Genomic DNA, 13,601 nt, shown 5'->3' on the forward strand with positions numbered 1-13,601 from the left:
AAAAATTAGCCGGGTGTGGTGGCACACACCTACAATCCCAGCTGCGTGGGAGGTTGAGGTAGGAGAATCCCTTGAGCCCAGGAGGTGGAGGTTGCAGTGAGCTGAAATTGCTCCACTCCACTCCAGCCTGGGCGACAGAGTGAGATCCCATCTCAGAAAGGCCAGGCGCAGTGGCTCAAGGTTGTAATCCCAGCACTTTGGGAGGCCGAGGCGGGCGGATCACCTGAGGTCAGAAGTTTGAGACCAGCTTGGCCAACATGGTGAAACCCTATCTCTGCTTAAAAATACAAAAATTAGCTGGGCATGGTGGCGCATGCCTGTAGTCCCCGCCACTGAGGAAGCTGAGGCAGGAGAATCCCTTGAACCCAGGAGGTGGAGGTTGAGGTGAGCTGAGATTGCCCCACTGCACTCTAACCTGGGTGGCAGAGTGGGACTTTGTCTCAAAACAAAACAAAAAAATCAGAGTTCTGAGTGAATTTTACTATGTACACGTTGACACTTACCCTTTGCCCTGAGCCTAGCTGAGCCTAGATGAAGGTTTGAATAGAAGTTATTGGGAGGTGGACAGGATGTGCAAGTTATAAGAAAACAAATTTGCTGGCCGGGCACGGAGAGAATCAAAGAGAATTGCTTGAACCCAGGAGGCAGAGGTTGCAGTGAGCCGAGATTTCGCCACTGCACTCTAGCCTGGCGATAGAGTGAGACTCCGTCTCAAAAAAAAAAAAAAGAAAAAGAAAACAGCCGGGCGCGGTGGCTCACGCTGGTAATCCCAGCACTTTGGGAGGCCGAGGTGGGCGATCATGAGGTAAGGAGATGGGGACCATCCTGGCTAACATGGTGAAACCCCATCTCTACTGAAAATACAATAAACTAGTTGGGTGTGGCGGCAGGCGCCTGTAGTCCCAGCTACTTGGGAGGCTGAGGCAGGAGAATTGCTTGAACCTGGGAGGTGGAGGTTGCAGTGAGCCAAGATTGCGCCACTGCACTCCAGCCTGGGAGACAGAGTGAGACTCTGTCTCAAAAAAAAAAGAAAACAAATTTGTTGACTGGGCGTGGTGGCTCACACATGTAATCCCAGCACTTTGGGAGGCCCAGGCTGACTGATTGCATGAGGCCAGGAGTTTGAGACCAGCCTGGCCAACATGGCAAAAATCCTGTCTCTACAAAAAATACAAAAATTCGCTGGGCGTGGTGGCTCACACCTGTAGTCCCAGCTACTCCTGAGGCTGAGGCACGAGAATTGCTTGAACCTGGGAGGTGGAGGTTGCAGTGAGTGGAGATTGGGCCACTGCACTCCAGCCTGGGCGACAAAGCAGGACTCCGTCTCAAAAAAAAAAAAAAAAAAGAAAAGAAAAAACAAGACAAAACATTCCTTCATGTACATTCAATGGAAAAACTTCAAAATTGTTATGTTTATTTTCACATATGTGGCATTTCCTGTTATTGCTATGAATCTAGCCCTGCATACGGGTAGTTTGTCATCCTATTTGCCTTTCAGCATTAGGAGGGCTGAAGTTAATGTGTTCAAAGCCCTTCTTGGCTCCATATTAACTAGCCATTAAAAGTGATATTATGTAATTTTTAATGACATGGAAAATGTTTACAATGCATTGTAAAATGGGAAAGTTATAAAATAGGATATGATGTTTGATATCATTTTTGCAAGAAAAATCTTTCTAGAGGAGTCTGTAGTTGTCTCTGGTAGGATTATGAGTGATTTTTATTTTCTTTGCTTTCTCACATTTCTAATTGTTCTATAGTAAACACATATTGCTTTTGTAATAGGAATAAACAAAATGTTATTTATTTAGAGATCTGATGGTGGTAAATAGAATAAGCTCTTGGGTGAGAAGCTTATTCTGAACAAGCTCAGATATGGAACCACTGGGAAGCTCCTGATGTGGAATCACTGTGGATTTGCTGGTGCTGGGACTCACTTGACTGGGCCAAAATGTAAGGCATACACTGGGAAACTATCAGGAAACTAGCAGTTGAAACTCAGCCTGAAGATGCTGAAACACATGTATTTCCAGCACCCTTCAGAAATGACTGAGAATAGTTTAATTCTCTAGTGGTTTAAAGCAGATACAAATTACTTAAGGAACAGCTGCAGTTATGCCCTAAAAATTTAATTCTTTTTTTTTTTTTCCCGACACGTAGTCTTGCTCTGTTGCCAGGCTGGAGTCAGTGGCATGATCTCGGCTCACTGTAATCTCCACCTCCCAGGTTCAGGCAATTGTCCTGCCTCAGCCTCTCGAGTAGCTGGGACTACAGGCGCGCGCCATCATGCCCAACTAATTTTTGTATTTTTAGTAGAGACGGGGTTTCACCATGCTAGCCAGGATGGTCTCGATCTCTTGACCTCGTGATCCGCCCACCTTGGCCTCCCAAAGTGCTGGGATTACAGGCGTGAGCCACCGTGCCCGGCCCCTAAAAATTTAATATTAAAGGAAATTTGGGAGACCTAGCAGCAGAAATAGTGCCAGGGGTAGAGAAGCTGAATACACAAATTCTCTTAATAGCCAAACTGTATACTGTGATGTTTTATTCTTGAAATATTAGGAACTTTAAAGTGTTTTAATGGATAAGGCTTCCTATTTGAGTTGCTAGCCATTTAAATCCATTTATTTATATTATTTATATTTGGTTGGTACTAAATTTTGCTTCATTAAAAAAATGGTTATTCTTCATTTGACAATTACTGAATTCTCATCTCATGCCGAGTACTATATTAGATGTGGTCTCTGTAGTTGAGACCGTCACAGGTTCAGTGGAAGAGAAAGACAAACATTTGTAATTCAATATGGTAAATTCTGTGACTAAAGGTATAATGAAAGTTATATCCCCCACTCAGGTGCAGGTATCTAACTCAGATTGGATTGGGAGGTAGGCCTAGGGAAGTTTTTGAGAGAAGGTGATATTTAATCTGGGCCTTGAATAATGAGCAGGTATTAACCAGGTGAAAAAGCAGGAAAAGAATATTCCATAAAGAAGGAACAGCATATTAGACAACCTAGAGACATGAAAACATGATGTGTTCAAAGAATTCCCAGTAGTTGGGAATAGTCAGAAGCTTTGTGCATATGGGAGACAAGCAGGGGATAAGACTGATGGTTACTTTTCTTTTTTTTCTTTAAAACAATCTTTTTTTGTTGCTTTTTAATGTTTTCTTTTTCTTTTTCTTTTTTTTTGGTCTTCTATTATTTTGAGACAGAGTCTTGCTCTGTCACCCAGGCTGGAGTGCAGTGGTGGCATCTGCCTCCTCTGCAACCTCTGCCTCCTGGGTTCAACCGATTCTCCTGCCTCAGCCTCCTGAGTAGCTGGGATTATAGGTATGTGCTACGACGTCCAGCTAATTTTTGTATTTTTACTAGAGATGGGTTTTGCCATGTTGGCCAGGCTGGTCTCGAACTCCTGGCCTTGTATGAGCTGCTACACCTGGCCTCTTTAAAAAAAAAAAAAAAAAAACATTCTATGGTTACTTTTATGTGTCAACTTGGCTGGTCAAACATTATTCTGGATGTTTCTGTGAGAGTTTTTGGATGAGATTTACATTTGGAAGGGTGGACTTTGGGGGAAAGCAAATTGCCTTCCATAATGTGGGTGGGCATCGTCCAATCAGTTGAAAGCCTGAAGAGCACAAAAGACTGACCTCCCCCAAGCAAGAGGGAATTCTTTAGCCGACAGACTTTGGACTTAAACGGCAATACTGGCACTTCTCTGGACTGGCCTGCTACCCACTCTGCAAATTTTGGACATGCCGACGTGCCAGCCTCCATAATTGTGTATTACTTTTCTCAACCATAGGAATGAGGTGGTCTCAGGCCTCATATTCTGGGATCTAGCTTGGAAAATAGTTCCTCTTTTGGATAAAAATAGTGGTTTTAAGCTTGCCACACTGAATGTGCCCATTGTTCAAGCAGACACCAAACTGCATACTTTTAATCCATTTGTATCCAGTATTTTTGGTGGAAACATTTGTAGCTAAGCAGAGTAGACTTCTGGTTCTATTTCATATTCCCTCTAATTAGCTGAGTTGCTCTGCACTGCTGAAGTAGACACCTCTGCCTTAGTGGTCACTTTCCCCATGTGAATCCTTGTCAGAGGAACTAAAGCCATGATACTGGTTTAGAGCACTTGTCTCTGAGGAAGGAGGAAAAGTTGAGTTGGCACTTTGATCAGAACAATTTAGAGCAGATTGCAGAAAGTTACAGTGGCTAAAGTACATAGTGGTCTTGCATTGGGAGAAATATCAAAACACTAGAAGTATGAAGTCATTAAAAAGACAAACCGATTGTGAAGACATGTCAAAAGATCCCAACAGTTACCATCCAAAACACTTTCTCTTAAGACAGACAATAATTATTACTCTTGTTGGTGGCCAAACCAGAACTCAAAATTTCTGAGTCTTAAATTTCTTATCTCTAAAATAAAATTTCCGGCTGGGCATGGTAGCTCACACCTGTAATCCCAGCACTTTGGGAGGCTAAGGCGGGTGGATCACCTGAGGTCAGGAGTTTGAGATCAGCCTAGCCAACATGGTGAAACCCCATCTCTACTAAAAATACAAAAATTAGCTGGGCGTGGTGGTGCATGCCTGTAAACCCAGTTACTCGGGAGGCTGAGGCAGGAGAATCACTTGAACTTGGGAGGTGGAGGTTGCAGTGAGCTAAGATCATGCCACTACATTCTAGCCTGGGTGACAGAGTGAGACTCTGTCAATAAATAAATAAATAAAATTTCCTAGTTTCCTGGTGCCAAGTGAATACTGTTGGTTCCTGCCCAGGACAGCTGCCTACTAGGCAAGAAGACCAAACAGCAAAAATCTGTGGACTCTTAAGTCTCAAAATGTAAGGCTCTCCCACATCAGGGATTTGTACTGAGGAGGCCCTCCAGATTTTACCTGAGATAACCTACATTTGGACACTTGCAACCAAGAGAATATTGGTGGCCTATTAGTGTTAGCAGAAGACAACAAGCAAGGAGAGAATTCTAACGTATATCAGAGTTAGGAGTTAATTTGAAACACAGAACCAGTAGGGGATTTATTATAAAGAATTGGCTTCATTGCACTTCATTGCACTCCAGCCTGGGCAACAAGAGTGAAACTCCATCTCAAAAAAAAAAAAAAAATTGGCTTATGTTCTTGTTGGGGGCTGGATAAGCAAGTCTGAAGTCTGTAGGCAGTCATTCAGGAAGGGGAGATTAAGGGCCAGTTAGGGCTGGGAGCAGTGGCTCATGCCTGTAATCCCAGCACTTTGGAAGGCCGAGGCAGATGGATCACTTGAGGTCAGGAGTTCGAGACCAGCCTGGCTAACATGGCGAAACCCCACCTCCACTAAAATACAAAAATTAGCTGGATGTAGTGGTGGTGGCAGTGGGTGCCTGTAATCCCAGGTACTCAGGAGGCTGAGGCAGGAGAATCGCTTGAACCTGGAAGGCAGAGGTTGCAGTGAGCCGGGATTGCATCACTACACTCCAGTCTGGGTGACAAAGCAAGACTCTGTCTCAAAACAAAACAGAAAAAACTGGTTAGAAACCCATGAGCACAGGATAATGCTTGTTGTCCACAGGCAGTAAAGAAAAAATCATGAACAGGCTGGAACCCCAAGGGTATAAGCTGTTTGGAATCTCTGAATTTAAGGAAGGCCTAAGCCCCCACCTTTAAAGGGCTCCTCTTATTAAGTCAGGCCTACCCAGGATAAAGTCAACAGATTAGGGGCTATTTATTTATCAACACATTTACAGCAAACAAAAGGGACTTTTATCACATCTGTAAAATCTCTTCACAACAGCAACTTAGATAGATTAGTGTTTGATTAAATAAATTGCAAAGTGTAGTTCAGCATAGCCAAGTGTACACACCAAAAAGCCATCAGAGGCTGGGTATGGTGGCTCATGCTTATAATCCCAGCACTTTGGGAGGCTGAGGTTGGTGGATCACTTGAGCCCAGGAGTTTGAGACCAGCCTGGGCAACATGGCGAAAACTCATCTCTACAAAAAATACAAAAATTATTAGGTGGGCGTGATGGCAGGCGTCTGATGCCCCAGCTACTTAGGAGACTGAGGTGGGAGGATCACTTGAGCCAGCCATATTCACTGGGTGATAAAGTGAATCTAGAGTGACAAAAAGCCATCATAGTCATAAAAAAGAATGAAATTATGTCCTTTGCGGCAACATGGATAGAGCTAGAGGCTATTATCCTAAGTGAAATAACTCAGAAACATAAAATCAAATACAGCATGTTCTGTCTTATAAGCTCTTATTAAGTGGGAGTTAAACAATGGGTACACATGAAGATGGAAATAATAGACACTGGAGACTCCAAAATGGGGTAGAGTGGGTGGGAAGAGAGGGTTAAAAAATTACCTATTGGGTACAATGCTCACTATTTGGGTGATGGATACACCAGAATCCTAAATCTTACCATTACATAATATATACATGTAACGGACCAGGCGTGGTGGCTCGTGTCTGTAATCCCAGCACTTTGGGAGGCCGAGGCAGGCGGATCACCTGAGGTAGGGAGTTCAAGACTAGCCTGACCAACATGGAGAAACCCTGTCTCTACTAAAAATACAAAATTAGCCGGGCGTGGTGGCACATGCCTGTAATCCCAGCTACTCGGGAGGCTGAGGCAGGAGAATCGCTTGAACCCGGGAGGTGGAGGTTGTAGTGAGCCGAGATCGTGCCATTGCACTCCAGCCTGGGCAACAAGAGCGAAACTCTGCCTCAAAAAAAAAAAAAAAAAAAAAAAATATATATATATATATATATGTGTGTGTGTGTGTGTGTGTGTGTGTGTGTGTGTGTGTGTGTAACGAATCTGCACAGGTACTCCCTGAACCTAAAAAAAATTATGTATTATAGTACCTAATTTTTATTGTGTGCTAAATACACCACAAGTTATGCCATTTAATTTACATATATTTTATCATTATACTTTGTAATAATCAGAGGTAATAAGTATTATTATCTCTTTTATACATGTAGAAACTAAAGTTTATGAAAACAAAATCATGTACCCAAAGTCATGATTAATAAGGGGTAAAGTTGAACCCAACTTTTTTTTTTTTAACTTTAAATCCTGTGCTTTTATTTATTTTTATTTTTTATTTTTGACACAAGTTCTCACTGTGTCTCCCAGGCTGAAGTGCAGTGGTGCGATCTTGGGTCACTGCAACCTCTGCCTCCTGGGTTCAAGTGATTCTGGTGTCTCAGCCTCCCAAGTAGCTGGGACTACAGGCATGTGGCACCACGCCCAGCTAACTTTCTGTATTTTTAGTAGAGATGAGGTCTCACCATGTTGGTTAGGCTGGTCTCAAACCCCTGACCTCAAGTGATCTGCCCGCCTCAGCCTCCCAAAAGTGCTGGAAAATGATATTGATGGACCCAAGTGATACAGTTTGTGCCAGCATATTGAGAGATTGGATCCTTCTAAATTCTTCGTTCTGCTCATGACCAGTTGCCATATACTGCAGAATGTCAACTGCCTACAAGGTAAATTTCACATTGGTCGACTCACCCTTCCTATCACTCCTGATAATGCACTCATGGTTTATGGGTTGTTTTAGTAGTATGTGGTGAACTATAAGCTGTTACAATGGGAGAAGTTTTTTTTTTAAACCTCTTAAAAGTTGATGTATATATATATACTTACCACTAAGCATAACTTTTGAATTAGGCATGTGGCAATTCCTTTCTTGATGTTTCTAGGGAAAATGAGCCAAATATTTTAAAAAATGTATATGCCAGGCTAGTTTCTATCCTTTCCTCTATTAAACTCAGGATCACACAAGTAGGCACGAGTGTGCACAAATATTTATACCTTGCATTGTTCTGAGAATTAGTAAAAGAATATCTTGAAAGCATGATATAACTTTGTGTCCAATAATATAACATATAAAGTTGTTGAATTAAAAAATAATAATAATAATGCCACGGGGCGTGGTAGCTCACGCCTGTAATTCCAGCATTTTGAGAGGCCGAGGCGTGCTTATTGCTTGAACCCAGGAGTTTGAGATCATCGTGGGCAACATGGCAAAACCCTGTTTCTACAGAAAGTGTAAAAAATAGCCAGGAGGGATGGTGTGCAAGTGTCTCAGCTGAGGCTGAGGTGGGAGGATTGCTTGAGCCCTGGAGGTTGAAGCTGCAGTGAGCAGTGATCACGCCACTGCACTCCAGCCTGGGCAACAGAGTGAGACCCTGTCTCAAAATAACTATTATTTGACATATCAAATTTGGGCACAGTGACTAGAAACAAAATTCCACTGAGTTGAGACAGCTAGATCACAAAATTATTAGATTACAAAATATTAGGTTAGAAGTACTACTGCAGATGTTTAAACAAGGAAGAAAAACATACAAGTGGCTAGAGGTCAGGAAAGGCTTGTTTCTAAAAGATAGAATTTGTACTGGGCCTTTAAAGATGAACAGTGTTGACCGGGCACGGTGGCTCACACCTGTAATCCCAGCACTTTGAGAGGCTGAGGCGGGGATCATGAGGTCAGGAGATCGAGACCATCTTGGCTAACACGGTGAAACCCTGTCTCCACTAAAAATACAAAAAATTAGCCGGGTGTGGTGGCGGGCGTCTGTAGTCCCAGCTACTCGGGAGGCTGAGGCAGGAGAATGGCGTGAACCCGGGAGGTGGAGCTTGCAGTGAGCCGAGATCGCACTACTGCACTCCAGCCTGGGCAAAGAGTGACACTCCGTCGCAAAGGGAGATAAACAGTGTTTACAAAGTTGGAGCAGAAGGGAAACTAGTGAAAATAAAAGCTTAAGATACATATGGAGAATGAGGACAGGGAAGACACTGGACTGACTGCTCAGAGCAAAGTAGGCGTGTTGAGCTAAGTACTCAACACGTGTTGAGCTAGATTAGCCAGGGTATGGAGAGCCTGGCAGAGTAGCTGAAATTTGATAAGGTAGAGATTAGCAAATCACTGTAGGTTCTTGAATGGGGAAAGCTTGAGAAAAGTTTTTTTTTTTTTTTTTTTTTTGAGTCTTTTAAAGGCAGATCAATGTGACAGTGGGATAATATAGATAAATTTTAGAGAAGGACTGGGATCCAAGGGAGGCTAGTTAGGATGCTTTTGCAATATTCCAGATAGGAATTCCCAATAACCCAAACCACAATTATAAAAGTTACATAGAATTGGAGGAGAAAGGGAAAAACTGAGAAAGGGAAAAACTGAGGAATATTTCAAAGACAAAAACAGTAAGATTAGTGACCAAATGCAAGTAAGATGGCAGAAAAGATAATTCACAGTATTCCCTAATCTCTAGCTTGGGGAACTGGAGAAATTGTGGTATCACAAACATAAATGAGGACATTAGGAAAAAAATCTATTTGTGAGAACAAGACTATTCAGTTTGCGATGACTGAAGCTGAAGCTATGATTTGACATGTCCTGGCAAAAGTTGGAAATAAAGAACAATCAGATTAGGCTGATAGTGGTGTGCAGGAAGAAGGGCTGCAAATGGGACATCCAGGCTAGGAAACAGAAGGGTTTGGAGGCACAGGTGATACTTTTTTCATGACTTCTTCCAGCTGAAGGTGGTGCCTTTTCAAAAAGAAAGGAGTAAATAGGAATACAACAGTTGGCTCCCTAGATGGTGTCAAAGAACAAAATGAGATTTTATTTCTGGGCCATTGTTTAAGATCTTGGAACCGATGAGTTTCTGGCAAGAAATCGGGGAGTCACGAGGAAGAAAAAAAGATTTCTTTTTCTTTTCTTTTTTTTTTTTTTTTTTTTGAGATGGAGTCTTGCTCTGTTTCTGACGCTGGAGTGCAGTGGCACAATCTCGGCTCACTGCAACCTCTGTCTCCTGGGTTCAGGCAATTATCCTACCTCAGCCTCCTGAGTAGCTGGGATTACAGGTGTGCGCCAGCACACCCAGCTAATTTTTGTATTTCTAGTAGAGATGGGGTTTTACCATGTTGGCCAGGCAGGTCTCGAACTCCTGACCTCAGGCGATCCGCCTACCTCGGCCTCCCAAAATGCTGGGATTACAGGCATGAGCCAGAGTGCTTGCCCTCTTTTTTGTTTTTTAACTGGGAGGAGAGGAATCATTGGGAAAGAAATAGGAAATTGCTGAAAGGAAAGAAAGAACCAAATGAAAAAATAAAGGTCTAAAAGAAATAATAATATTGTAGAAGATACCCAGTGTTTCATAAAGTTGTTATAGGTGAAAGGAAGCCAAATTTATTGCTAACATTTATTGAGAGTTTACTACATGCCAGCACTGTGGCAGATTGTTTATGTGCATTATTTTATTTAACTCTTACAGTAAGTTCAACTTTTTTTTCCACTTGACATTATATAGTGGACATCGTGTTTTTTTTTTCTCTTTTGAGACAGAGTCTCTGTCACCCAGGCCGGAGTGCAGTAGCACAATCTTGGCTCACTGCAACCTCTGCTTCCTGGATTCATGTGATTCTCATGCCTCAGCCTCCCGAGTAGCTGGGATTACAGACACATACCACCAGGCCTGGCTAAATTTTATATTTTTAGTAGAGATGGCGTTTCACTATGTTGGCCAGGCTGGCCAACTCCTCTCAAACTCCTGGCCTCAAGTGATCCCAAAGTGCTGGGACTACAGGCATGAGCCACTGTGCCTACATTGTCATTTTTAATAGATAGATAGCATAGTATTCCATTGTATGAACATTCATTATAGTAAGCTACAATGAACTCTCCTGTATGTATATTTTTGCCACATTTTTGGGTATATTCTTTTTCTTAAGTAACAGATAAACATTTTAATTCTAATTTTTTTGGATAATATCACAATTCAAAAATAAAAATGTAAAAAAAAATAACAAAAAGGTTTTCTTCCATTGTGTTCCTCCTGTCACCTGAACCACTATTAGTTTTCTTGGTATCTTTTTATAATTTGTTGTGTAAGCAAATATAAATATGTATTATTATTCCCCCCCTTTTTTATTCAGAATGTAAAAAGCATATTGTGATAATCTCTTTAGCATAAAATCTTAAAAGTGGTATTGCTGAGTAGAGGGTAGTTAAAATCTTAATACATATGGCCCAGTTGCTCATGAGAGAGGTTGTACAATTTAACCTTTCTACCAACAATGCATGAGTGTTACTAAATTCATGTTATTTATGTTCTAATTGCAGTGTATTTTTATATCTCAAAACTTATGGGGAGTCCAGAATAAATATTTTAAAATCACTATAATTTATAAGGTGAATTCTGGTATTATACAGAATTGATTATACAAAATACTTTGGACTTATAATTTATAACAGACAAATGGACCCAATGAGAAGGAAAGGTTTGACCTAAGTTATTATTTATCTTTCTGTGTTTTGCTTGTTGGATAGGTAGAGAAACAGGTAGAAAAGATGGAAAAATCGGTTTGTAGCATAAAGATAGAAAATAGAGCTGAATGAAACAAGCAAGCAAAGAGAAATGGGGACAGACTTCAGATGAGAGTGAAAAAAGGGTAAACAATTCCAGTAGGTACCATAATCTGATAAGGCATATTGCCAGATCATCTCTATTTTTTTTTTCTGGACTACTGTTACAGCCTCTACTTTCTATCATTGAATTGGTGCATATGATTATAATAGAAATTAAATTTTCAATGAAATGAATGTCTTTTTGTCATTTTTTTTCTTTAAATAGAATTGACTATCTGAAGAAATGGATACTTCTCCCTCCAAAAAATATCCAGTTAAAAAACGGGTGAAAATACATCCCAACACAGTGATGGTGAAATATACTTCTCATTATCCCCAGCCTGGGGATGATGGATATGAAGAAATCAATGAAGACTATGGAAATTTTATGGAAGAAAATCCAAAGAAAGGTCTGCTGAGTGAAATGAAAAAAAAAGGAAGAACTTTCTTTGGAACCATGGATACCCTACCTCCACCAACAGAAGACCCAATGATCAATGAGATTGGACAATTCCAGAGCTTTGCAGATAAAAACATTTTTCAGTCCCGAAAAATGTGGATAGTGCTGTTTGGATCTGCTTTGGCTCATGGATGTGTAGCTCTTATCACTAGGCTTGTTTCTGACAGGTCTAAAGTACCATCTCTAGAACTGATTTTTATCCGTTCTGTTTTGCAGGTCTTATCTGTGTTAGTTGTGTGTTACTATCAGGAGGCCCCCTTTGGACCCAGTGGATACAGATTACGACTCTTCTTTTATGGTGTATGCAATGTCATTTCTATCACTTGTGCTTATACATCATTTTCAATAGTCCCTCCCAGCAATGGGACCACTATGTGGAGAGCCACAACTACAGTCTTCAGTGCCATTTTGGCTTTTTTACTTGTAGATGAGAAAATGGCTTATGTTGACATGGCTACAGTTGTTTGCAGCATCTTAGGTGTTTGTCTTGTCATGATCCCCAACATTGTTGATGAAGATAATTCTTTGTTAAATGCCTGGAAAGAAGCCTTTGGGTACACCATGACTGTGATGGCTGGACTGACCACTGCTCTTTCAATGATAGTATATAGATCCATCAAGGAGAAGATCAGCATGTGGACTGCACTGTTTACCTTTGGTTGGACAGGGACAATTTGGGGAATATCTACAATGTTCATTCTTCAAGAACCCATCATCCCATTAGATGGAGAAACCTGGAGTTATCTCATTGCTATATGTGTCTGTTCTACTGCAGCATTCTTAGGAGTTTATTATGCCTTGGACAAATTCCATCCAGCTTTGGTTAGCACAGTACAACATTTGGAGATTGTGGTAGCTATGGTCTTGCAGCTTCTCGTGCTGCACATATTTCCTAGTATCTATGATGTTTTTGGAGGGGTAATCATTATGATTAGTGTTTTTGTCCTTGCTGGCTATAAACTTTACTGGAGGAATTTAAGAAGGCAGGACTACCAGGAAATACTAGACTCTCCCATTAAATGAATACTTGATTATTATTATCTCCTTAATGTTCAATTATTAATACGTATACTGCCATTTTAATGTTTACCTATGAATGTCTTTTGTGTTATATAATTGACAGAGTACTATATAATATATAATATATACAAATGCAGAAAATTTATTCTAGTCTAATATATTCAAATACAAATATTAAATTATAAAATACGTTATGAATCTGGTATCTTTATTGGTATTTATCAGTGTCTTTCCAGGTAAATTGTAGTAGAAGGAGAATATTAACTGCTATTACTAAATAATAGAAGACTCAAAGAAATGACCCCTTTCAGATGGAACTGAAGTTCAGAAATTAGAAATGTTCTACAAATGTTCAACAAAACTCCTTCATTTGTGAAAAATACACTATAAGGTGAAATGTTGAACACCAAACCCTGTTTTGTCATCTACTTGCATTAGAAAACTAGAAGTCATACGGCTGGGTTGAGGCAGGAAAAGAGGAAACAAGGGAAAAGAAGTGGCTTTTTAATGACAATGGGTGGTTGTCCAAAGTTAGAACAGGAAATTGGTATTCCCCTTATTATGGCTACATTAGGTGATACATAGGAAACAGAAATAGGGAGAAGTGTGGATTCTCGCCAGTCCCACCTAGTCCATGCCATTTTGTCCCTGATGTTCGGAGACTTAACGTTGGGGTAGGGTCTGCTTATCCTC

At 40.9% G+C, this 13,601-nt stretch overlaps 1 protein-coding gene across 6 annotated transcripts in view; it reads left to right on the top strand.

The window, feature by feature from the left end:
* The window catches only part of SLC35G2 (solute carrier family 35 member G2), a 37,098-nt gene extending 23,992 nt beyond the window's left edge, over positions 1-13,106 (top strand). For 5 of the 6 annotated variants that reach the window (XM_005545854.5, XM_005545853.5, XM_005545849.5 and 2 more), the window contains exon 2: positions 11,655-13,106. In XM_005545854.5, the coding sequence (XP_005545911.3) occupies positions 11,673-12,911 (1,239 nt within the window). In that variant the 5' untranslated portion in view covers positions 11,655-11,672 and the 3' untranslated portion in view covers positions 12,912-13,106. Of the gene's footprint in view, positions 1-7,287; positions 7,503-11,654 lie in introns of those variants that run through there. The other variant, XM_005545850.5, reaches the window with a different exon arrangement.
* Positions 13,107-13,601: the final 495 nt, after the last annotated feature.

The sequence above is a fragment of the Macaca fascicularis genome, chromosome 2 (genome assembly GCF_037993035.2).
Source record: "Macaca fascicularis isolate 582-1 chromosome 2, T2T-MFA8v1.1".
NCBI lineage: Eukaryota > Metazoa > Chordata > Mammalia > Primates > Cercopithecidae > Macaca > Macaca fascicularis.